This window comes from Musa acuminata, chromosome BXJ3-10 (assembly GCF_036884655.1).
Source record: "Musa acuminata AAA Group cultivar baxijiao chromosome BXJ3-10, Cavendish_Baxijiao_AAA, whole genome shotgun sequence".
Taxonomy (NCBI): domain Eukaryota; kingdom Viridiplantae; phylum Streptophyta; class Magnoliopsida; order Zingiberales; family Musaceae; genus Musa; species Musa acuminata.
This window is the reverse complement of record NC_088358.1, coordinates 28,185,046-28,210,403: the sequence shown is the minus strand read 5'-3', so window position 1 is coordinate 28,210,403 and position 25,358 is coordinate 28,185,046. Positions and strand designations below refer to the sequence as shown.

The window sequence follows — 25,358 nt, the reverse complement described above, 5'->3', positions numbered from 1 at the left end:
GCTGTCAACCTTCTTTAGGAAAGGACGCATGCAGTGCGTGCATGCATTGATTCTCCCGATTGCCCACAGTCTTATTAGTACAACATCCCATAAGATCTCACTTTGAACTGTGATTATTTATATTTATATGTTGTTTATCTCGATTTGTTAATCCTAATACTACAATGTGATGCATGCAATTCTTCTGAGTACATTATATCATTCTTTTAATTACTTGGATACATTTAACACCTCACGTGGTTTGCATCTGTTTTTTTCATCACAATATTGTTTTTTTTTCTTTTTTTTTGTTGATACAATATTTTTGGAAATATAGAAAGAGAAGCCTCGTGAGATGTCATGGCCAACAATTCCAATGTGCTTTGACTAAGTTCTTTTTCTTTCTTTTTTTTTAAATTTTCAGATAATTTTAATCAGATAATTTTTTATTTGGATTATTGATGTGAAACATTCTAACTAGAAGTTGAAGTGTATTTCGTATAACAATTTCTAAAATTTTCTAATTTCATATATAAATCCGTCAAAATTAAGACACTTAACATATCAGATATTTCATTTGATTTAACAAACTAAAAATTAACGAAAATTGGCTCTTACATGAATACAAAATTGCACCAACTTTTTTCTTTTATCGCCAACTCATGAAGAAGAAATAAGAGACAAAAGTTTAAAGATATAAATAAGGAAAGATAGGGAGTACAAGAAGAAGAAATAAAAGTAAATGAGAAGGGGTTAGCTCCAATATAGAAGAAAATTAATAGACAGAAGGTAAAAGGTAATGAGAGGGAAGATAAGGGAATCTATGATGAAAGCTATAAGCGATTAGATTGAATATACAAAAACGAAGAAGCTGAAAAGAAGAAGAAATTAAAGTTTATTAAGAAGATTTTAAAAAAAATTGAACTGGATACAGCTAGAAGAAGATGGAAGATGAATTGGAGAAGAAAATGGGGGAGATGAGAGATTGAGGATTAAAGAGAGAAGAAGCTGAAAGTGCGAGATGAAAAATGAATTATGTCAAAAAAAAGTTTTAAACAAAAATTATTCCAGAAGGTATTGTTTTTATTCTAAACAACAAAAATGCTCATAATTTACTGATAATACTAGGAGAGGTAGAAACATTGCTTAGAAATTAAATGTACTAGCGGTGCTACCACTAGGAGAAAAAGAGAGACTTCAGAAAATTTATAAAAAATAAAAATAAAAATATTTTACTTTAACTACGGATATTATTTTTTATTATTTTCGATAACGATGAAAGATCTATGTATCCGATCGTAAATAATTAAGATGTTATAGTTTGTCGTTATCGTTATCGTTGATTATTTTTTTCCAAAAGTTGAACTACATAAATGTCTGCTTTGTAATTTACTCTCTCGACTACTACATTTGAACTTATTAAGTTTGAGAATATATATGAATTACTGATATATCTAATTTGTCGTATCTACGAGGAAATTTTATATCGTTACTAAAGTCACGATAGCTTAGGTTTGCGTCTTACAGTTTGAAAAACCGTTATCCTACTTATCATTGAGAGTTCAAAGGGATCAAATATGAAATTATATTATAGATTATATAATAATAATAAAATATATGATCAACTAAACAGTATCAAATTATATGGAAAGATCCATAAATCAGTATCCCAATATATATAGATAGAAATGTTCCAACGAGTATTTTGACACTTCATATGAAAGCCAATGATATCCTTGATTGTCATGTGGCTATCTTGAGCTACAATAGAAATGCTATTATGGACAAAAACTTTGGCCCTTCTTATGATGATACTTGAGTTTAAAGCCTGACAAGCTGCTCAATCATGAAAGGGATACACCCCCTTAGCAGGCATCAGTGTCACTGTAGTAGAGAGTAGCTTAGTCCAGGTATGTCCAGGAGCTGAATCCTTTCATACTGTATGCTTTGGGCTGGGCATCAAGAAGCATTGATGGTGGGGAAGGACCTCCCACCCCTGCATGGCTGTATGATTTTGGTTAGAAGGAGAGGAGGAATCACATGATGGAAACACTGGCCTTTTCATTCAAGGTGCTAGCTAAGTCATCATAAATTGGAATCACCAACCATAACAGCTGAATCCGAATGGCGAGGTGCAATGCAACCATAAATGTGCTTTGCTTACCCTACACATGTTCCTGTTTGCAAGGATGGCTGGTGAGTTATGAGCACGCTGATGCTGCAGATGCCAAGTCCTTCCATGGTGTCTTCTTCGGATCACATCAATTTATTATCCTACCTACGTTAAGCCGAGTAGTACAATATCACTGTTTACACCGTGTTCTTTTTTACCTCCCAATTCTATTATATATGTGTATGTATCAGCTCGAAAGTACTTGAGCTTTGGAGAGGTAACAGCAGAGAGAGAGAGAGAGAGAGAGAGTTGCGTCCCGCTTCTCGTCTTCCTTCAAAGCTTTGCCGCTTCAGAGGAGGCGAAAGATGAGATAGAGTACGGGAAGAAGGCAATCCAAAACCATTTAACTCGCGTCCTTCGTCAGTATTTTCCCTCAGCAAAGGATAGAACGGTATAATTCGTGAAGTTGTGAGCTTTTAATACAGAGAGAGAGAGAGAGAGAGAGAGAGAGATAGAGACGGGAATGATCGCTGTGCGTTAATGAGGAGGTCAAGCGGACTGAACCTTTTTAGATTTCTTCCGCGCGCGTCGCCGGTTTCCTTATTCGGCTTCAGAGCCGAACCCAGATGAAATCGGAATAGAGAATGGCGAGCGAGTAAGCACGAACTGGCTCGGCCGGGTGCCACCTGTCAGCCTCGCTGGGATGGGTCCCAGTGCCATGGAGGCGCTGTAGCGAACGCTCCTGTCATTATAAATAGCGGCAAGGAGGAGAGGTGTTGTAGGAGAGGTTGGAATAGAGGGGATGGATTCGGTCGGTGAGCGAGATGTTTCTGAGGTCCAGAGAAGGAAGAAGCGTTTCTACCGGCACACATCCCAGCAGATTCAGGAGCTCGAAGCGTACGCTCTCGATCTCTTTTTGCATTGTTTTCTCCTCTGATCTGGCTGCTTTTTCGTGGCCTGCATCGGTTGAATGCTTTTGGGTTGGTCAGGATGTTTAAGGTGTGTCCACACCCGGACGAGAAGCAACGGATGAAGCTGAGCCGAGATCTGGGGCTGGAGCCCCGGCAGATCAAGTTCTGGTTCCAGAACAGGAGGACCCTGATGAAGGCAACCTTTCCATTCCCCTTCTTCTCCATGATTTTACAGTGGGGTGATCTTTCTCGTTGATTAAATCTTGATCTTTCTTTGCAGACACAGCACGAGAGGTCGGACAACTGCTCACTGCGGGCTGAGAACGACAAGATACGGTGCGAGAACATCACCATGGAAGAGGCTCTCAAGAGAGCCGTCTGCTTGTCCTGCGGCGCCGGCCCGCCTCCCGACAACCCCTTCTTCGACGAGCAGAAGCTGCGGATGGAGAATACACGCCTGAAGGAAGAGGTACTTGAGCTGCTGCCTTACGATGGGATCTTGTCATCGCATGTTCCTGTGTAGACTTTGGCTTTCGAAAGTGGCAGTCGAGTAATCCTTCGTCTGATAGTAAATTTTAGATTACGATAAGCTCTACTTCGATGTTAAATTCATATTTATTTATTTTAATGAACTCAATTTTGTTAATTAATGCTAGGATGAAAGAACTATGAGGGTAATGAAATATTAGCATAAATCACCTTTCTTTGCTCTTGGGATTAATGAGGTCGAATTATTAACTACTTTGATTATAGTTTTTCACTGTCATTTAATGTCTCCGACATTTAACATCAGAATCCTTCCACCGCTTATTCGCATAAAACTTGTTTTGCTTCATGTAATTAAAGGGAGAGGTTATGCTAATGTGATTAATTTGGTCTCCCTGTGCCGGAAACTATCGCAGCATTTCATCTAACTACAAACCAACGCGTGATCTGTACTCGAGCCACTGTTGGTTTTGATTAGAACTCTGACACGTTCATTAATTTCTCTTTATTCCCAAAAGAAACATTTTTTTTTTGGGGTTAAACCGGGATCTAATATTCTTCGCATTGCTTGGCAAATTCCAAACTATTCAGGTTTTTCTTTTCTTTTCTTTTCTTTTTGTTTTCATGTGAATTATTTTATTTGTTTATCCTATCCTGGAATTGTTAGACACACACACACACACACACGTAAAGGGAATGAAAATTTTGATGCTAATGTCCTGCTGCAGGTAGATCGCCTCTCAGAAATTGCATCGAGGTACTTAGGCAGGCCTATCACTCAACTTCCTTCGAGTCAGCGACTATCGGTCTCACAACCTGAAGTGTCCGTAGGAACTTACTATAATCCAGGGATTAGCTCTTCCCTTGATCTCGGCCTCTTGTGCCAGAGTTCCTCTTCTATTTTATCGAACCCTTCTCCCACAACTATTTCTGATCTCGAGAAACCTATTATGATGGACATGGCCTCTGCTGCCTTGGAGGAAGTGGTCAAGTTGATTCAGACCAATGAACCCCTCTGGCTGAAGTCAGCAAGTATGGGGACAGAGGTCCTTCAATCTGAAACCTACGAGAGGATCTTTCAGAGACCGAGTCAGCAGCAGTTCAAGTTCTCAGATACGCGAACCGAGGCATCGAGGGACTCATCTTTAGTGATCATGGACGCAGTCACACTGGTTGATATGTTCATGGATTCTGTAAGCATTAGCCTTGCTTTAAATGACAACTTTTTTTTCTTCTTCTTCTTCTTCCTTTATCATGTTTCGATTGCGTCGGATTCGGTTTAATCGCAGAGCAAGTGGATGGAGTTATTTCCGACCATAGTTTCCAATTCAAGGACCATCGATGTTCTTGCTTCTGGAATGTCAGGAACGAGGAGCGGATCTCTACTATTGGTAATGATATGTTCTTTTGTACCTTCGATCGATACAAAGCTACTGATTTTTCTCGTCTATATTGATCTAACCCAAAGGTATGTAGATGTATGAGGAACTGCAGGTTCTGTCGCCGGTTGTTCCTACACGGCATTTCTGCTTCCTACGATATTGTCAGCAAATCGATCCTTGTTTATGGGTGATAGCTGATGTTTCGGTCAACTATCCTATGGACAGTCGTCATCTCCCTTCTCCCCTGTCGTGCAAGCTTCCATCTGGCTGCTTGATTGAGGCTATGCCCAATGGATACTCTAAGGTGATCGGTATCCAATTCTGTAGATGATACTCTCGAGATTGCTGTATCTTATTTAGTTAACAGGATGTTCTTGGTATCTTCGATGTAGATAAGTTGGGTCGAGCACGTACAGTTCCAAGAGAAGAACACAATCCATCGACTCTTCCGAGATCTAGTAAACAGTGGAACTTCTTTTGGCGCAAATCGATGGCTCACCACTCTACAGAGAATGTCTCAGAGGTTTGCGTGCCTGATGTCAGCTGGACTTTCTACCAGGGACATTGCAGGAGGTAATGGCTAACCGCTTGAAATGCATGGAAGCACTTTGACCGACTGGTTTATACGCTATTTGACTGTGAATTCAACTGTGGGTATCAGCGGTTCCCTCGGTCGAAGCTAAGAAGAGCATGATGAAGCTTGCCCACAGATTGGTGATGGACTTCTGTGCCAGTTTTAGTGCTTCTGTGGGGAATAAATGGACCATGCTGTCCGGGATAAATGATGATCTCCGAGTCACTCTTCACAGAACAGATTCCTCCCTGCCTCATGGTGTTGTCCTCAGTGCAGCTACATCAATATGGCTACCATTGCCCAGGGACAGAGTCTTTAGTTTCTTGAAGGATGAACAAAACCGACCTCAGGTCGCTCTGCAACTTCATGAGACATCGATCGTAGCTTGTCTCTCTTGTAATCAATCACTTATGACATCTAACTTGCTGTTTATATGATTGCTTTCAGTGGGACGTGTTCTCGATCGGAAACAATCTGCAAAAGGTTGCTCACATTACAAACGGTTCAGATCAAGGAAACGCAATCTCTATCCTTCGTGTAAGTTCTTAATCGTCTCCTTTCCTTATAGATATCAGGTAGTGTGTCATCACATTACGGAAATCATTCATTACTGTTCTTCTTCAATTTGCATCAAGCGTGAATTACTTCATTTCAGTTATGATCACTTTGATAGTTTTCTTTGTTTGATGGTGAACAACAGGGATTAAACTACACTCACAACATGTTGATACTCCAGGAGAGCTGCACTGATGCATCTGGCTCGGTCGTGGTGTATTCTCCTATTGATCTACCGGCCATGAACACTATCATGAGTGGTGAGGATCCATCCTACATACACATCTTGCCGTCGGGCTTCACCATACTACCTGATGGCAGATTCGGTGTGGGAGGAGGAGCTTCAACCAGCTCTTGTCCAACGGGAAGGCCTTCAGGGTCGCTGGTTACTGTTGCATTCCAAATGCTGATGAGCAGCTCTCCAGGTGCTAAACTGAGCTTTGAGTCAATAGCCACAGTGAACAACTCGATAAGCAATACGATTCATCAAATAAAGGCTGCCTTGAGCTGCCCCAGCGTCTAATAATCTGAAGACCATTAAGATCTCCCTCCTCTCTCTAAAATTTCCAGTGGCTGCTTCAAGTTTTGATGAGATGGGGAGGTCATCTTGTTGTGGCATTCGGAAGAAGATTAAAGCGGTCTTGTTTTGTTGGTTGGTCGTCAATACTTCCGTCAGCATGGAAGCTGCTGCTGCTGCTGTTAGTCTCGGGACAACTCCGGTCTTCGTGTCAAAGAAACCAATCAAGTGCTTACATTTAGAAGCTAAGCACTTGAAGGAGTCAAGAACGCACCATACCTTCTCTCTCTTCCTCTGTTGTCAAAGCTGTAGGCTTTTTCTTTTCCTGTGTCCCATCTTTTCCATTCTTCGTGCAGCAAGGGGGTGTAGGTTCGGGTATTGACTTCTGTCTATGAACTTTCATGTATCAATAAGCAAATCTTCTCCAAACTGACTTGTTCTGAAATTGAGAAGCATTTCCACATCTCAAATCTTTGGCACGATGAGCAGGAAACAGCAGATGCAGATGCCGCACCCGGAAATTGATCGGGAGCTTCAGGTGACAAGATGGTGTTGATGCTGCAGAAAATCAATAAAGTCCCTGACAGACATATACTTGACGTGGGACATCAGACATAACTCTGCATTGGTTCTTCTTCGTGATGCCACTTCCAGATGCGGTTTTCTAATGCATTAAAACGAAAAGTAAATATGCTATACCTACTCGGTCAGCTTTGATCCTCTGGTGTTGTTCCTACCAAGAACTGTCTACTTGCTAGACAAATTAACCTGTCGCTCGTGGCCTCAGCACTATTTCAGCCAACTAGAGCTTTTAATCCTCTCTGCAACCATCCTTCTTCATCCCTCTCGTTCATTCATCAGAAGCTTTTTATAATTAATCTTCTCCCTCCCCCCCCCCCCCCTCGTCTCTCTCAAGTAACATAAACTAAGTTAATATCATTTATGATGGCTACAGGGATCTTTCATTTTCAACGAATTATAAGAAAAGATCTTAGTATTGAGAAATTTTCTCGAAATGCGCTAATTCTTAAAAATTATCAAAGTATTTTTTTCATGAATAATAATTTTGCCCTTATGCTTCAATTCTGGGCTCCATTGTTAATAGTCAAGCCTTAGCCAATTGTACTACGGGTGAGAGTGAGATGGGACAAGCTCGACAAAGACCAATGGGGTTTCACAAAGATAAGAGCAAGTTCAACGAGAGTTAGCGGGATTCATAAAGACAAAAGTGGCTCCAACACGTAAATGAGAGGGGAGGTAGGGTAACAATGTTGGTTGTCCATGATGTGGGCAAGGACGCTAAAGGCAATGCACCAGTTCAATAGGGGCAATGCAGGCAAGCAAGAGCGATAACGCTGGCTACTTATATTGCGAGCGAGAACGATGAAAACAAAACACACGATAAGGCAAGGACAAGTTCAATGAGGGTTAACGAAATTCATACAGACAAAAGTAGCTTCAACGAGTAGACGAGAGGGGAGATAGGGCAATAGTATTGGTTGTTTGTAATGTGGGTGAAGACGCTCAAGGTAAGGCATTGGTTCAATAGGGGCAATACAAGGAGGTGAGGGCGACAATGCTAGCTGCTTACATCGCAAGCAAGAACGACGAGTACAAAACACACAAGAAAGGATCCAATAAAAATCAATAGAAATAAGGATGGTATAAGGAGACAAGAGCGTGGATAGAGATGATGATATATTTAATAAAGATACGTGTACAAGAGTGGTAAAAAGTTTTGGAAATGGGTGCTTCAAAAATTCTCAAAATTTGAGATTTTATTCGAAAATTTGCTCATTAATTTTTCGCTTAATTTATTTTGAGATAATATTTATAAAAAATGGATGTCCAAATCAGAATCGGGCTGGGTTCGAGTACCTAAATGGGCTCGAGATGATTCGTTGGAGCCATGTACGAGTATTAACCGGTCTGACGCCCGAGCCGCGTTATCGAGCCGGCTGTCTAGGTCCGGTTTGGGCTGGGCAAGGCCACTGGTTGCAGCGCGATGGACCGGTTCATTGAAGCGACCGATAATAAATTAGGCGTGGTTTCGTTCGGGTTCGGAACAGAAGTTGCGGTAGCGGCCGATGGAGTTCGGGATCTTAAGTTTGTAGTTGGCTAGGGCTCCTCCTGCACTCGCCTGCACCTCTCGCCGGCCCCGGCAACGGCGGCGCGTGGATCTCCGGCGGCCCCCTTGGCCTCCGCGGTTCAAAGTTTGTCCTGCCGGTACGCCCACCTCCTTCCCCCCTTTCTCTATCTCTAACGATCGTCTTGCCGTGCAACTTCTTTATGTGAGGCTGGGGTGTCGCCGAGGTAGAGAATGGAGAGGGTGAGTGGAAGATTCGAGAGGGGATGTTACCACGATTTCTCTGGCATCATCTCTTGCTTTTCCACTCTAATCCGCGTCAGTATGAATCTTTTTTGTTTCTTTACCATTGAAATGTTTTCTTTTGTTGTTTGTTTCTTCGTTTTAAGGGGAAGCGGTTCTTCTCGTACTAGTCGAATCTTTTTACCGACACCTATCACCGATATTTTTTTTCTTTTTTCCTCTAATGTTTCTCATGTTCTATATGGGTGCTGAATTTCGTAGTTCTCGCTAAAGGTTGATATCATTGACGGCCTCAGCAACCTATCAGAAAAGAAAAAGACACAGTGCTCATCCAAGCATAAGCAAAACAATTATTTTTATCTCATGTTGAAATGGGTCCTTAATATGTTCAACTATCATTTGGGCATCATTTTCTGTGTATTTTGTTAACTATAGAGAAAGTATCTTCTCTAATATATTATTATCCGATTTATGTATTATGTGTATATTCCCTGCAAACACACCCAATCAGTAATCTATAGACATTCTAAGTAGTTAGGAGGATATATAAAGTGCTGCATTAAATTTAGAGCCAGGCATTCACAGGGAATGACTGGTGATGTAGATTAGTGAAACCTCTGAATGGTTGGATCAGGGATTTTTATGATGACGGTTGACCTTGTTAAATGCTCTTTCATGGAGTTTTGGTTACCATTTTGCATCTCTCGGCAACATGTCTTCTGAGATGTGTGAGGCTTATATGTTTCTCGGTTTCTGAAGTGGCTTATGTCAATTGTGAACTGTCCAGGTCTGTGCAGTTCCTTTGATTATGGATGAATATTTTGTTGGCTCCTAAGTAATAGCCCGGGATAGGGTTATCAAAGTGAAAGCTGTGGACAATTTTTTTCTTGGTAAACTATAAGCATCTGGAGGTTTTTTTTTTTCATTTGTCCAGAGTTGTTATAGTTCATTTGTGCATTGGGATTAATTTGGGAGGCAATAATCAATTTATACATCAGTTAGTTTGACACACAAATTCTGTGTGTGGACAGGTTTATCTTCTATTGTGCCAATGTATATTTTAGTGTTCGCATCGACATTGACTACCTTTTATCCACTGATTCCTTCAAAGGTTAATACCATTTTGCATCAGTTTTGCAACAAATTCAATATTGCACATGTATTATCATGAACTGTCTCACTCTTCATAGTTGTTGACCAATTGAATTATCGTTATCAATATTGCACGTGTATTATTGTTATCAATTGCATGTTGCTATTTTTCATAGTTATTGACCAAGAAGGAACAAAATGGGTGGATAAATAACATGTGGACTTTTTGCTCTTTATTGTCTTATCTATGAAATCTTGGTAGCTGGTTCCCTTCTTTGTTATTCTGCTCAAAGTTGTGTTGATTGCTTTAAATTTTTTCGGTATGATAATTTTTCAGGTCCATGGAGACTACCTCAAGTGAGGATGAGGAATCACTTAAAGATAACAATGTGGACCTCAATGATGACAACATTGAACATCACATGGCATTTGATGTCAGCAATCAGTTGGCTGATGCAGGGAATCTCTTTTCCTCCCATCAACAGAACTCAGAGAATTCTGAGCCTTTTGTTGGTATGGAATTCGAATCAGAAGAGTCTGCAAAGTTGTTCTATATGGCATATGCTAGTCGTGTGGGGTTCTCTGTACGTATCAGCAAGTCTCGGCGTTCAAGAAATGATGAGTCCATCATTATGCGACGATTCGTGTGTTCCAAAGAGGGCTTCCATTTAAGAAAAGGGAAATTTGATGATGGTAAGAAGAAGAGAAAGCGTGCAACTATTAGAGAAGGTTGCAATGCTATGATTGAAGTAATACAAAAATACTATGGCAGATGGGTGGTTACTAAGCTTGTGAAGGAGCACAATCATGTGGTGGCAGCACCCAGTAGGGTCCTTTATGTTGCACCAGAGGCATATGGTAATGCAGATCCTTACCTGGGCATGGAGTTCCCATCACATGAAGCTGCACAGACATTCTATTATGCCTATGCTAGTCGTGTTGGATTTGATGTCCGAATCAGACTATCTCGTCGCTCAACAAGGGATGAAACCTTTGTTATGCGTCGTTTCGTGTGTACTAAAGAGGGTTTTACTCCACATGAAGACAGTTATGATGAGAGCAAGAAAAAGAGAAACCGGACTCCTACACGAGAAGGTTGCAAGGCCATGTTTGAGGTAATTAAAAAAGATTATGGTAAATGGATTGTTTCAAAGCTTATTTTGGAGCACACTCATGATCTGGCAGTTGCACCAAGCAAAGTGCATTATATCCAATCCGATAGTGAAGTAGTCGTCCTTGCTAAAAGTGGTGCACTTAATCGTGAAAAGTCAGTAACTCCTAATACAAAAACACATCTTGGAAAATTTGGGGACTTAAGCAATATTCCCTCAAGTGACAATGACTTTATGACTGAGGCAAGAGACATAAGCCCGACTGTCTTTGGTTTGGAAGACACTCAAAGTCTTTTGGAGTATTTCAAAAGGACGCAAGCTGAAAATCCCACATTCTACTATGCGTTTCAAGTTGACAAAAACAATTGTCTGTCCCATGCATTCTGGGCTGATGCAAAAGCTAAGATGGCCTACTATTGTTTTGGTGATGCTGTGACAGTTGACACATCATTTAAGGAGAATAAGAACATGGTTCCATTTGTTATGTTCACCGGTGTGAATCATCATTTGCAGTCTGTAAATTTTGGATTCGCCTTGCTTACTGATGAATCAGAAGCTTCATTTGTTTGGCTTCTGGAAAACTGGATCATAGCAATGTGTGGACGCCATCCAGTTTCTCTTAGCACTGACTATCATGAGGCTATTGGATCAGCGATTTCTAGGGTGTTCCCTGAGACACGTCACAGATTTTGCAAACGGCATGTATTAAATAAATGCAATGAAAGATTGTCCGATGTTTATGTGACACGTAATACTTTCAAACAGGAGTTTGAAAAGTGTTTAGATAAGTCTGAAACAACTGATATATTTGAGTCGAATTGGATGGTTATCCTTGAGAAGTATGACCTTGGTGATAACTCATGGCTAAAATTTTTGTTTAGCATTCGACAAAAATGGGTCCCTGTTTATCTGAAAGATGCATTTACAGCAGAAATTTCAGCAAGTCAAAAACCTGAAAGCCTGATCAGTTTTTTTGAGAAGTACTTCAATACAAAAACATCTTTGTTAGTGCTTGCTTCTTTGCTTGAACAAGCAATGACAGGTTGGTATGAAAGGGAGGCCTTAGAAGATTTAGCTACATCTTATACCCGACCAATTTTGAGAACTCCATCCAACATGTTGAAACAAGTAGCAGACATATATACACGAACAATATTCGATGTATTTCAGGAGGAATTTGTTGAATCACTAGGTTATTTTGTCGAGAAAATTGAGGATGGCTTAGTTAGCAAGTATAGTGTTACGAAAGATGAGGATGTCTCTACAACATTTATTGTGACTTATGATTTCTCAAACAAAAGAACAAACTGTAGCTGCTGCAAGTTTGAGACAGCTGGTATCTTGTGTAGGCATATATTGAGGGTCTTTTTAACAGTTGATGTTCGTGCACTTCCAGACTGTTACATATTGAAGAGGTGGACAAAAGATGCCAAGAATGGCTTTGTATTGGACGAGTGTGTTCGGTACAATGAACTTTATCGTGATGCTGTGAAATATGCAAAGGAGGGTTCAACCTCTGAAGACGTTTATACAGTAGCAAAGAGTGCACTTCAGATAGGTTTCGCCCAGGTATTGGCTGCAAAGAAGAGTATTGTCAGTCAATGTACAATGTGAGGAGGGCTGTCTTCTAGTCATGAAGTGGAGCCATATGAAACTGCTGCAGCCCTGGCATACTTGTATTATTAGGTCTAGAATTTTAATTTGAAGTTATTTATCTAATTTTGCTTTCTCTGATCTTTTATCTCTTCCTTAGCCTATTTCCTTACAGATGCCTGTACATAACCTGTTTCTAGAAGTACTGATATTTGTCTCTGAAACCATCCCTGTTTTCCTTTTTCCATTTGTTTCTTTTGTTCAGAAGGAAGTGCTGATCTTTAAATTGACTTTCTTTTTAAATTGTGCATTATCAGCAATATTTGTATATTATTTTATTCCTTAATGTCTATTAGCAAGAAATTATAGCCTTGTTTTCTTCATATGTTATCTGTTTCGTGATGTAACTGCTGCTTGAGAATCTAGTGTTATAATACTTCATGACAAAGGACAAGAGTCATTATATCTAATAATATGATCTAAAGGTTCTTTTAAGCAAGAGATCAAGGACAGAAGAATTCATGTTGCTGCACACAAGTAAACAAAAAAAAAGAAAGAAAAGGGAAGAGAAGGGAAGGGGAGGGGGTGGGGGGGTGGGGGGTTTGGGCGCGGGCACGGGCACGGGGCATACTCAGTGCATGATGTTCCCACCAATGTGGGGTCTGGGTGAGCGTCCTTATCGTTGATGTGCACAAACAGTTGAGAAATATGACTTGTTGCTATTGCAGACCATGTAAGAAGCAGTAGTCACATTACTTTGAATATTCAAGAGACCTGGGATTTTTCTTTTATTTTTACATTCATTTGATTGCTACAAGTGATTTGCTCTCTCTCTGTACTTCTAATTTGATTGTTTGTTTGTTCATATCCCATGAAGCAAGCCAGTTTAGAACTGCTAAATAATCTCCATATATTTTTTAGCTTGGTTCCCCAACCTCTGCTCATTTTTACTTGGAATCTGGATTAAACTCCCTGCAACATTTGGAGTATTTTCTTATTAGTGTTCACCTTAAGTTTTCTGCTAAATTATTGCACTTTATTTTAACCTGGACTTTTAAGGATCCTCAATAATGTTTTTGTCTTGTTGAAAAAGAGACTGTAATTTTTCATTTTTTGTGCTAGCTTTTTGGCTTGGTCAAAGAATCATAATGTAATAATTTATAGTCATGTGTTTTTTATTATAAGTTGAATTGTAGCAGATATAAGATCTTAAATTAAAAGGGACAACAATTGTTATTTGCAACTGTATGAATATTAACATGCTTCTAATGAAAATTAGGTGTGAATTATATTTATACTTAAGTTGCTTGGAAATTGATGGTACTAATTGACTTTTTCATTATTCTTAATAGAAAAGCATTTTAGGCTTGGGGTTCTCTGTTTTAATATCTTTGTAGTTTGGAAATGGAACCTGCAGCTTGGATGTTTCTATTTCGCATGGTAATCGACTTGGAAATAATGTAAGAAGTTGATCAATTATTCCTTGGAGCCTGCTCAACTAAAATGCTGTACAGGAACCCAATTTTCATGAAAATATCTTATGTTATGTTGGCATTTTAATTTTTGATTATATCTTGCCACAGTTTAATGCATCCAGGATATCAAGTGACTTTTGTTTCATCTTTCTATTATGGAAAGACATCCATGTGTTGCGTGAAGAAGATGATCTGAACCTGGAGCCATCATGTTTGCTTAATATGATATTCTTGTGAGGATTTTCTGTTTTCAATTGTAGACTGATGCTTTACCAAAGCCACAAGTACAGCTATAGATTGTTCTTGCATAAACAACAAATGATATGTAGGTAAGTTTTCTTTTTTTCGGATTTATTGGGAAGGCATGTGACATTTTTAAAGATAAAGCTACCTGTAAGCCTGTAACTGAGTAAAATGCTTACAGTTTCATTTGTCATTCTGCCTGACAGTTGATATGTTTTCATAATGACTATGAATGCACACCTGGATTGCATGTAGTCAAATTGATAAGTTCTTAATTAACTCTGAAAGGAATATTTTATGAAATAGAACTCTTCATGATCTGTTTAAAATTGTTGTGCTTTTGTATATGATTATTTTTTTATTACTCGGGTTCATGTTTTAAACAGTTAAGAAGTTGGTAAAAAGTCATGATATGGCTCATTTTTCTTCTACGAATTTAATTTGTATTCCTCATTCTTGCTGTAATCTTCTGCATCTTCCATTACCCACTTCAGTTTTGTCATAGAAAACTGTTTTGATTGCACGATTCAGCTCAACTATGATGATGATGTGTTCATTTACTCATCGAGTGTTACTATTGTGGCCAGATTAATATCTATCCTTCTCCGAGAATGTTATCAGATTGTAAAATGACACTCTTTGTAGTTTTCTGTCTAATGCCATGGTTTGATAAGTATAATAAGAATTATAATAGATAAAGAATTTTTTGTTATAAGTTATTAGTTCTTTTATTAGTTTGATTACTTTAGCCCTTGCCGTGCAGTCATACCCTTTGATAGTTTCACTATGTGCTCATCTTTCCTATATGATTTTTTATATAGATAATATCTGGTACAAACCGATTGCTGATGTTTAATTTGAAGTTTAGGACTGTTTGATGGATATTTAAAAAAAGATGAGCCTCAGAATGCCCTTAATTTTTGAACCTTGAAGCTGCTTGTGCTAATATGCACATGACTAGAACCAATATTCCACGCGTCTAGGGGCTTTGGTGGAAAGCACTGAAACTTCAATTTGGTGTAGTGCTTTATTGATATTTGGTTCATTGTGCAGCTAGTAACAGATAAAATTGGAATTCTGCCAAGTCCTGGATACTGGATGTCGATGTGATTATTTTTGCTGAATTAGTGGCTGAAGACTAAAAATCTTGGTTTCTTTTCCTCATCATTGTCCTTTTTTCTGCCATGTGTGTAATAGCAGTGTCCATGCTGTCAACTAGTTCATGATGATATTAGATTGAAATCTTTTTTCTGCCATGTGCAATAGTGGTGCCCATGCTGTCAAACTAGTTCATGATGGAATTAACTTGAGATCAGCTTCAATTGATCTCAACCTGTTCATAAAGGCTTAAGCCACCTGAAACTTTGGTCGTTGCATTGATGTGGATCAGAGTCTGCTTTATGATCAAAGTCTTGTTTTTGTGGCATATAAGTTTGATAGTGGAGGGAATTAGTTTAACTTGATTTTTATTGAATTTATGATTCAGCAATGGTCGCAAAAATCATTCACAACAATGTTCCCTTGCCTGATGGTTTTCATGAAGTTGGCTAAATCTTGCTTTACATGTATGTACAGGGCCAAAGAAGAAGCTGATACCAGGCAACAGAGTGCCCTAATTCTGCAGGTTCACTTTTGGATGGATGTCCTTGAGAAATTATTTCTGGCATTTCAGAGTATTTAACAGGGAATAATTTGAAGCATAAGCATAAGCATAAGCATACCAACAAAAGCTAGGAAACACTGCAGGCTTTCATATTGTTTGTGTCAGAAAGCCCAGGAATCTCACGTCGCCTCTGAGTAATGTGGTAGCTTGGTGAAGCTAGATGAGTTCTGATACATGGTTTGCTGCTCCTTGAGGAACAAAGATGAAGCCATCGGCAAAGGTTCCATGGCTTCTTGGCTTTTGCCTTCAACAAGATGCAGGGATCACATGGTGCGTGTTTGGTTCCTTGTGTTCTTTTGCAAGTGAAGGTTTGCCACGAGGCAAGAGAAAACCCACCATAAGCTCTGCCTGCCATACTCTATGAATTATTTGCTTGCCATTACTTAAAAAGGGGTGAAGGAGAGCACATAAATTATATGGAGCAATGTTCCACAAGGAACATCCTTTTTGAGAACACCATAACCCTTTTTCTTTCACTCCACAGAGCACCTTGGTTTGTCTTTGCTGAACATGCACAAGCTTTTGTGTTGCTGTGGAACCTTTAATCATCAACTCTTTCCAGTGTGACACACACAAACACTCCATGAGACACTTCTCACATCACTTTTTGTTCCATCTTTTTTGTCCGTCGTGCGATGTGATCCACCACCAAGGAGTGAGAAGGATGGTGGCACATGGAATGGGGACTCGTTCCTAAAGGGACTTGTCAGCCAGAAGAGGTCAGGGAGAGGTACCGAAAGCATGGCAAAGGGAGAAAAAGGAAGAGGAGGAACCCTCCGTTCATAACATTTAGATTCCTTTTGACTCATTATTAGCGATCACTACTCACCATATCATTATGGAGCAGTGAATTATACACTGTGAAAGACTGTAAACGTCAACGGAATGGGAAAAAGCTCTCTCTCTCTCTCTCTCTCTCTCTATCGCTCGCTCTCATTTTCAATCACTAATTGGTGGCTCACCGATGATTAATAATTAAGTTAAATAATTCCGCATGTAAGCTTACCATGTGAATATTCAAAATAAATGTCTATTATTTTGAATGCTATTTGTTTTCTTCCACATCTTATAAATATTAGTTCTGATCCCCTCATCCATCCACTACAAAGTACAAGGTGAAAGGTGGCGTTGAGATTATAATATTACCTGAGCTTATGATAGGTTGCACACGAGTTTTTCCATTTAGAGAGAGAGAGAGAGAGAGAGAGAGAGAGATTTGTGCAAGTGCGTGACGGCCGGCACGCCAAATTATGGAAAGAAGTAAACTCTCACGTGCGTTTCTCGTCTTATTCCTCGCAATATATGTTAGGCTTCATTAAGTCTTCAATCTACGCAATTCTTTAATCCTTCCTATACACACATTCAAATACATCATTTCTTGTGTTCTCTAAATTGGATAATCAGATTATCTGATGTTATCGATATTTGATGCGCAATAAGTCGAACCAAAAATGTTATCGATTTGATACTACAGTCCCCCGTCGTGTAACAGGGTTTCCCGCTGCAGCGGGAGGACGAAGGCGGTGCGGATGAACAGCGGCGGAGAGAAAGACGAGAGGTGAAAGGAAACATGGAGCGCGCGCGCCCGCGCACACACACGGACGATTCCTTCTCTTTTGGCAGGTTGGGGACGAAGTGGAAGATGGCGTTTGTGTGCGGTTTGACCACCCTTTTTTTTACCTGAAGGAGGCGATGATGGTGATGGTGATGATCGTCGCTTTAAATCAAATCGGTCAGTGGGATGTCTCCAACCCCCTCTCTCTCTCTCTCTCTCTCTCTCTCTCTTCGGTTCACCACTCTCTTTCCCGTACTTCTCGACACCTCGGTCTTCCTCCACCACCCTCTTGTTGTTTCATGGAATCAAGAACCCCTTAATTCTTGACATCCTGTTACGTTGATTCTTCCTCAAGATTGTTAATGATGGGATGATCCATTGGAAGGGAAAGTGTCGAAAAATTCTCGCCGAATTAAGTCGATTAAACATACGTGCTCGACATCCTTGGCAATGTAACCACTAACATGGGGACTAATCATCGCCCATGATGATTAATTAGGTGAAGATTCGAGCCCTACACTTCTCCTCGTTGGCAACAACGCATGTGCCTTTCTTGAGGCTGTGTTGCAAAGGAGAGAAAAAGGAAGGAAGGTGTGCGTTATAATGGGGGAATACAGCACATGAGATCCTGAAAGAAGCTTAGTTTAGCGAGTGATGATTAGGTTTTGAACTCCAAGTTAGCCTTTCCATGGAATATGGCCTGCAACAGTCATCTTCACATGTGCGAAGAATCTTCCTCACGTCATCTCACCATTCCTTCCGTCAAGCGTGCAGAGGCTGAGCCTCTTTTCCCTTGTCAAAGTTGGATATGATTCCAACACATGGTTCGATCTCTCAGAAAGATAAAAGAAACGAAACCCATAACTCAGCTTGGCCAAGAACTATGTGAAGTCTGTACAACCATATTAGCTAAGAGATGCTTCCTTCTCTTGAAAGGAAATGTGGAAGAAGGTTTACTGCATAGGGTTTGACTGCTTGAAGTTGGGACAGGAAGAAAGCCTTCGGTGAATGTGAGTTGTCGGCTTAAGCATTCATCCATGCTTTGCGGGAATGAAAGGGTGAGTGAAGGAAAGGGAGGGGTCAGAAGTGCATTCATTCATGCAAAATGCTGATGGGAATTGTAATGATGAAATGAAATCATGTATGTTTTTGTTTCTTTGTGAGTATGTTTGTTCTCTGTCACCACCCAACCCTCTCTGGTGGGTTCAAGGAGTGTGACCTGTTCAGAAGTTCTTTCTCCTTCCTCTTTCATCCCCTCATCTCTCTCTCTCTCTCTCTCTCTCTCTCTCTCTCTCTCTCTCTCTCTCTCTCTCTCTCGAGTTTCTCAAGCCTCTCCTTCCTAGCACATTCATGGAGTAAACCCCCTGTGAGAAAGCTGCCGGAGCTGAAGAACACAGCAAGTGGGAGAGGAAGAGAGATCCCTGTTCTCTCTTTATTTGCTTTCTCAAGCCTTTTCTTTCATTCCCCTTCCCCACTATACCTTCTTTTCTCTATCATGAGCTATTACGACAAACACCAAACCCTTACTTAGATCCCAAAGGTAAGCAAAAACCCATTGCAAGTCTGGAAGCAGAAGCGCAAAAAATGTTAAGCTCTCCTCAGAAAACTCCGCCGCATACTTCCATCTCTTGCTTGGAGGATGGCAGTTCCAGCAAGAGAAAAAGAAGGCCTGCAGGCACTCCAGGTACTGTGACCCTTATGCTACAACTTGTAGTCGTCATTCCTCGCACAGTTTGTGGTGATCCAACTTGCGAACACGGTGTCAGATCCTGACGCGGAGGTGGTGTCCCTGTCTCCGAGGACGTTGCTGGAGGCGGAGCGGTACGTGTGCGAGATCTGCAACCAGGGGTTCCAGAGGGACCAGAACTTGCAGATGCACCGGCGGCGGCACAAGGTGCCGTGGAAGCTGCTGAAGCGGGAGGCGGCGGCGGTGCGGAAGCGGGTGTTCGTGTGCCCGGAGCCGAGCTGCCTGCACCACGACCCGCAACACGCCCTCGGCGACCTCGTCGGCATCAAGAAGCACTTCCGGCGGAAACACAGCAACCACAAGCAGTGGGTCTGCTCCAAGTGCTCCAAGGCCTACGCCGTTCAGTCCGACTACAAGGCGCACCTCAAGACCTGCGGCACCCGCGGCCACTCCTGCGACTGCGGCCGCGTCTTCTCTCGGTACGCCCAATACTCGATCCCATCTGCTACTAATTAAACTCATCCGAAAGTTCTCGGAAAAGATCATTCTCCTTCTTTTCTTCTTTGTGGGAGATCCATCTTTGAGTTCTTTACTTACCATATATATTTTGCTCTCTCTCGACAACACTGATATCTCTATAGGGTGCTAAAACCCTCAAAAAGACTAAGACTCGAAGTTTGAGTTCTTGGTTTTAGTTCCTCACATTAATTAATGTGGTTGTGGTAGGAGTGATCTCAGAAACTCACACTAAATTCTCTAATCACGAAAACCTTACTTTAATTTCTTGGAGTTAAGATAGGGATCTTTGAGGATTTTACTTTATATACTATATATGAAGATAAAAAGATTTTGAGATTTGGTTTCTTTGGCCTCTCCATGCTTTCTGTGGGGTGTGAATTTAGGCTCATCATTTTATTGCTTCTGCACACACCTCCCAATACTTCTTGTGCTCATGAAGCTGATGATGATGATGATGTGAATGTCTGCCATACCATTCAATGCCAGCTTCTATATTCAAGAATTCAAAGCTCCTCCTCTCACAATCTTCTTCTTTGTAACGCGTAATAAATCGACTGGTTTAATGTCTTCTTCTCTAGCGTCGAAGCCATCCATCACACTTAAAAGCACTTGATGACATCGATGTCTTCTTCTTCTTCTATTGATCAACTACTGCAGAGTGGAAAGCTTCATAGAGCACCAAGATTCTTGCAATGGCGCCGGTGGCCTCTCCTGGACTGCCTCGAGCACGACTCCGTCGGCCGCTACAAATGCCAGTGCTCCGGCGCCAAACGACCACCACCGCCTTGGCCTCCTCCACAACCTCGAGCTCCAGTTACTTCCGACATCCAATACCCACCAATCTCACGCCACCTCCTCCCCTACTTCCTCTCTCACGCTCGTCTCGGACGGGGCTCAAGCCGCGGAGCTGCAGCTGTCTCTCGGCCCTCGTGAGAGCGAAACTGCACTCGCCAGCATTAGTCCCTCGTCGAAGGCAGGCTGCGAGCGCCAGGAGCAGGCAATGGCAAGCGAAGCGAGAGAACAAGCCATGAAGCAAGTCGAACTGGCGGAAAGGGAATTCGCCAACGCTAGGAGGATCCGGCAGCAGGCGCAAGCAGATCTCCAGAACGCCTACCTCTTGAGGGACCATGCAAGGAAGCAAATGAACCTACTGCTGCTCCAGATGACTTGTCATGCTTGCAGGAAGCAGTTCCAACCGAAGCCCGATTCAGCGTTCGCCGAGGTCTCACCTCCATCGGCTAGCTGTGTGTCATCGCTCATGACCGGAATCAAGCGAGACGACATTAATGTCGGTCACCACTTACCAAAGTTCTGGAGCACGTAGCCCGAATACTTTGTTCACTACATCGACGTTGGGTGATGTCTTCATGCCCAAAATAAACGTATGGGGTTGTATATTGAAATCTTTCTGTCATTCTTTTATGGTACATTTCCTTAGTTATTTGCAGGTCCGTATGAGCTCTACCGAGAGAGCAGTCATCCTTCTTTTGAGTCCAAGTTCGTCAATTTTAGCATTAGATTTTTCTTTTTGTGATTGAAGGGCATTTCAGTGCCATATAAGGATAAGAAATTTTTGTGCAGAAAGAGTTCTTAGGAGGGAAAAAATTCTGATAATTAGAGTTTGATTATTCAATAAAGAACTCTTTCTTAGGAGAATTTTTTTTTATAATTAGAGTTTGATTATTTAATAAAAAAGTACTTTATAAGAAAGAGCTCTCCGGGGAGGGGGGAAAATTATGACAATTAGAGTTTGATTATTTAATAAATATCTCATGGATTTTTATATTTTAGAGAGTAAGATTGATGAATACTTCTCTTTAGGATATCTAGAGAAGATTTTTTTTTTGAGAGAGAAAAATTATAAATTATTCAAAATTTATTTACGAGGTAAATAATGAAATTGTACTATGTACCATATGTGTTCTTTCATAAAGTATTAACCTTCTTGAAGTCTTTTATGATTCCCTAAGTGTTTAACTCGAAATATCACCGTAGACATTTCAATAAATACTTGATGTAATACAAATTACAAACATAGATTTCACAAACTTTAAATGGTTGTGCGACGAAAGATTCAATATAATCCATCGCGATCAAAAGTCTACAGAAGTGTCAGATATGTTATGGACTTAGCTGGTTTTGACTAGGCCGTGCGGCACCCTTGTATGTCTGTCTATAAATAGTCAACCTCTCTAATATCTCGTGTGGTTTCTTAAGAACTTGTATAAGAGAAATTGGGTTAGAAAAAACATTTAACTCGAATTCTCACAAGTAGACATTTTAGCAATCACTTGATATATGCAAATTATAAACAAAGATTTTACAAGTTTTAAATAGTTGTATAACAAAGGATCCAAAGTGATCTATTATAACAAAAAATCCTCAATAAGTATCGCATATCATATGTCACAGATTTAGCTGGTTTTATCTAAGTCATGCGACACCCTTACATGTTCGTCCGTAAAGAGTCAATCACTCTAAAACCTTGTATGGTTCTTTAAGGACCTACAAAAGAAAAGGTCAATTAAATGAAATATTTAATTCATAATATAAAATATAAATTGTAAGCTTTGACTGATCGGAGACTCTAGAATTGATTCCATATCTTATTGCATAATAATGTCATATATAAATATGTAATAATGTTATAAATTCAAAACCCCAAATTTTAATCCAAAATCATAAACCACGAACCTTAAATCTCATTATAATTAATTTTATAAAATAATAAAATTAATTATTTAATTTTTTGGATATAGATGAGAGTAGCGGAGTCACTTTAATATTTGAGTACTGTGAGTTATTTTAGGTTTGGAAGTCTTGTCTTCCTCGAAACAAAAGGCTTCGTGTTTCCTTACAGGGTACTATGTGCGTCGAAGTCTATGATTACGACGGTATTGTACGTTAGAGAAGACAAAGACATGTTCTTTATCTGATGTATAGATGTCACTGACATGGAAGAGTGGCAACTGGCAAAAAGCTGATGGAAGAGTATCTTTTCCCATATGAGACACAGGCATCACGTCAACACTAGTGGATCAACCTGTGTCGGCTGAGCCTTAGCCTTACAAGTATGACACAGCAACAACTCGCTGCAGTACTCAGAGCTGCTACCGGTGGGAGGTCTCTTCCCGGGACATGGTGGGTTTTACTTGTAAGAATGTTAATAGTTCTTCCCCATATGTACTGTGGTCTCTCCGAGTCTCGATCAAGCATTATGAACAGTAATATTCTTACGGGACTATCCGAGAATTGAGGACCGACCAAATTGAGTGGACAAAACACTTTGGAGATGTGTTTGCAGGAGGTCTTTTCCTTTGGACCACCGAATTATTTTATGTCCAGAAGAAGAAGCATCTAAATCATTTGGCTTCAACAACTCCATCTCCGATTCCGGAAGCACAATCATGATCTCCCACTATTTGCATGCACAATGCTTAATGATGAAAAGGAAACGACAGATCAGAGTTAGCGGATGCTTTTATTCACTATTTCATCCTACAAAATATGTACGTTGGTATGATATGATATCAACATTGAGGATGCTATTTTTGATAAATTAATAATTTTATTATAAAATAATAATTTTATTCATTGAGATAAAATATATTTATATAGATTCGAAAGAGAAAATTTTCTTGTACTCAAATCATGCACATATATCATAGTGATTGATCCTCAAATCATAAATTGATTGAGGATTAGAAATGTAAAATTATCATTTCATATTTATCTCTATCTTATCTTCTATCATACCCTCGCAAGATTGAGATTCTAACAAAGATATTAATCTTGGACTGATGCAACTGAAATATCCTTCAAGCGATAAGTTTTGTAAAAGAGTCTACTTGTTTGTCAAAAATATAAACATGAGATGTTATCACATAAATACGTAGTTGATATCTAACAACTTAATCTCTAACAAAGTGAAGGTTGATTCTAATGTATTTTATGCGAGAGTGGAATATCATGTTAGAACATACATAGGTGGTACCAATAGTATCACAATATATTATAAAAGTGGATTATGATGAAAGTGGATTATGATGTGATGATGTGATGTAACTTTGTATAATAGATTGGTGACCCGATTGAATTTTATAACGATAGTGGTGATGACTTAATATTCAACTTTAATAGTTGATCTTGAGATTGTATTGTGTTTATTGAAATTTCAACTAATCATATTTGTTCTAAGGAAGATAATATAGATTGATATATGTTCTATCATCATTGATGCATGCCCAATCAACATTAACAAAGATATGGAGATGAAGTGATAAATATTTATAAAGAATAAGTCCATGTTCAAGAGTCTCCTTAAGATATCGCATAATACATTTTAGTACATATCAATTATAATAATTTATAAAAGATAAATATTGTAAGAAACCAAATATTATTGTTACTGTATAAGATTCGTAGTATGGTTCTCATCATATAATTTGAGTGACTTAGTAGTGGAGAGTAAGGTAGTGATTTATTTAGTATTTTACATATTCGTCTTTGATAATAGATTTTAATTTTTTAAAAAAATAAAAAATTTAGAAAATATGAATATTGCTTCTGCTCCTAAAAAAATAGCTTAAGGAAAAGTTCAAAAAATATGAATATTGTTTCCACTCTTAGAAAATAGCTTAAGGTATCTAGGTTTTTTTATGGAGGATCTATCTACCAATTTCTTAAGGATTTACTTAATCTCTATAAAAGTATTATATATGATAATAATATCATTCACATAGACCAATAAATATATAATATATCTTTTTTGTTATCATATGAATAAAAAGGTATTAGATTTGGAGTTGATAAAGCTGATTGATATATAAAATGAGCCAAGATTATATACCAAGCTCTTGAAGTTCGGTAAAGTTCATAAATAGTTCCTTATAATTTATAAACATAACTTGGATATTGAGGACGGATAAGGTAAGGAGGTTGTTGCATAAAGACAGCTTTAAATAAAGCTTCTTGTAAGAAAGCATTATTAACATTTAGTTAGTGTACATGCTATTGAATCTCGGATTTTGATGATGAAACCAATTGATAGTGTTTATGGTTTGATTTACGTTTTGAGTGATACAGGAAGCTTCGATCAAGAAGTGACAATTAAAAAAATAAGAATTATGTTGGATATTTATTTTAGCCTCGAACCAAGAATGCCCTCGTGCTTAGATCTTTTAAAAAAACGAGTTTGGATGTGTTATTTTATTTGCAAAATTAAGAGATAAAAATAATATTCCTTTTGATGTGAGATGTACATAAAATACTATTGAGTGTAAAAATGTTTGTGTGTGAATTATATATTATGGAACCAATGTGAGTAATAGGGATTCCACTACCGTCATCAATGATAATGTCTTCGTTGCCTCCATAGGTGATGTGGATAAATAAGTTACATATCATAAGTAATATAACAGAAAACACCAAAGTCAATAATCAAATTACCTAGATGAGCAATCGGAGTAGTCATGATGTTTGCTTGAAGCCAGTTCAGTGTAGTAGTAAGTTTAGGTTAAGATCGATAAATTTTTACTGTGTCCAATTTTATCAAAGAATTATTAATTGTTATT

The 25,358-nt window shown here is 39.4% G+C and overlaps 3 protein-coding genes across 3 annotated transcripts; all 3 read left to right on the top strand.

The window, feature by feature from the left end:
* Positions 1–3,277: 3,277 nt before the first annotated feature.
* LOC135651448 (homeobox-leucine zipper protein ROC8-like) lies at positions 3,278–6,877 on the top strand (the record flags this gene model as incomplete). Its single annotated transcript, XM_065171520.1, has 8 exons — positions 3,278–3,472; positions 4,218–4,682; positions 4,779–4,880; positions 4,966–5,175; positions 5,264–5,444; positions 5,533–5,795; positions 5,893–5,982; positions 6,146–6,877. Coding segments are annotated over 8 exons (1,884 nt in total), but the record flags the coding sequence as incomplete, so codon positions are not given.
* Positions 6,878–8,589: 1,712 nt separating this feature from the next.
* On the top strand, positions 8,590–13,026 carry LOC135650360 (protein FAR1-RELATED SEQUENCE 5-like). Its single transcript, XM_065169589.1, has 2 exons — positions 8,590–8,743; positions 10,276–13,026. Exon 2 carries the CDS (start codon positions 10,280–10,282, stop codon positions 12,662–12,664), a length of 2,385 nt encoding a protein of 794 aa, XP_065025661.1. The 5' UTR covers positions 8,590–8,743; positions 10,276–10,279; the 3' UTR covers positions 12,665–13,026.
* Positions 13,027–18,565: 5,539 nt separating this feature from the next.
* LOC135651681 (protein indeterminate-domain 16-like) lies at positions 18,566–21,276 on the top strand. Its single transcript, XM_065171979.1, has 3 exons — positions 18,566–19,263; positions 19,346–19,745; positions 20,443–21,276. Exons 1-3 carry the CDS (start codon positions 19,164–19,166, stop codon positions 21,107–21,109), a joined length of 1,167 nt encoding a protein of 388 aa, XP_065028051.1. The 5' UTR covers positions 18,566–19,163; the 3' UTR covers positions 21,110–21,276.
* Positions 21,277–25,358: the final 4,082 nt, after the last annotated feature.

Bases quoted from the DNA above. Each gene is read 5' to 3' on its own strand.
- LOC135651681 (XM_065171979.1), top strand. From the start codon at position 19,164: ATGTTAAGCTCTCCTCAGAAAACTCCGCCGCATACTTCCATCTCTTGC. The intron at 19,264-19,345 runs GTACTGTGACCC...ACACGGTGTCAG, and splicing joins AAGGCCTGCAGGCACTCCAG to ATCCTGACGCGGAGGTGGTG. The intron at 19,746-20,442 runs GTACGCCCAATA...CAACTACTGCAG, and splicing joins TGCGGCCGCGTCTTCTCTCG to AGTGGAAAGCTTCATAGAGC.
- LOC135650360 (XM_065169589.1), top strand. From the start codon at position 10,280: ATGGAGACTACCTCAAGTGAGGATGAGGAATCACTTAAAGATAACAAT.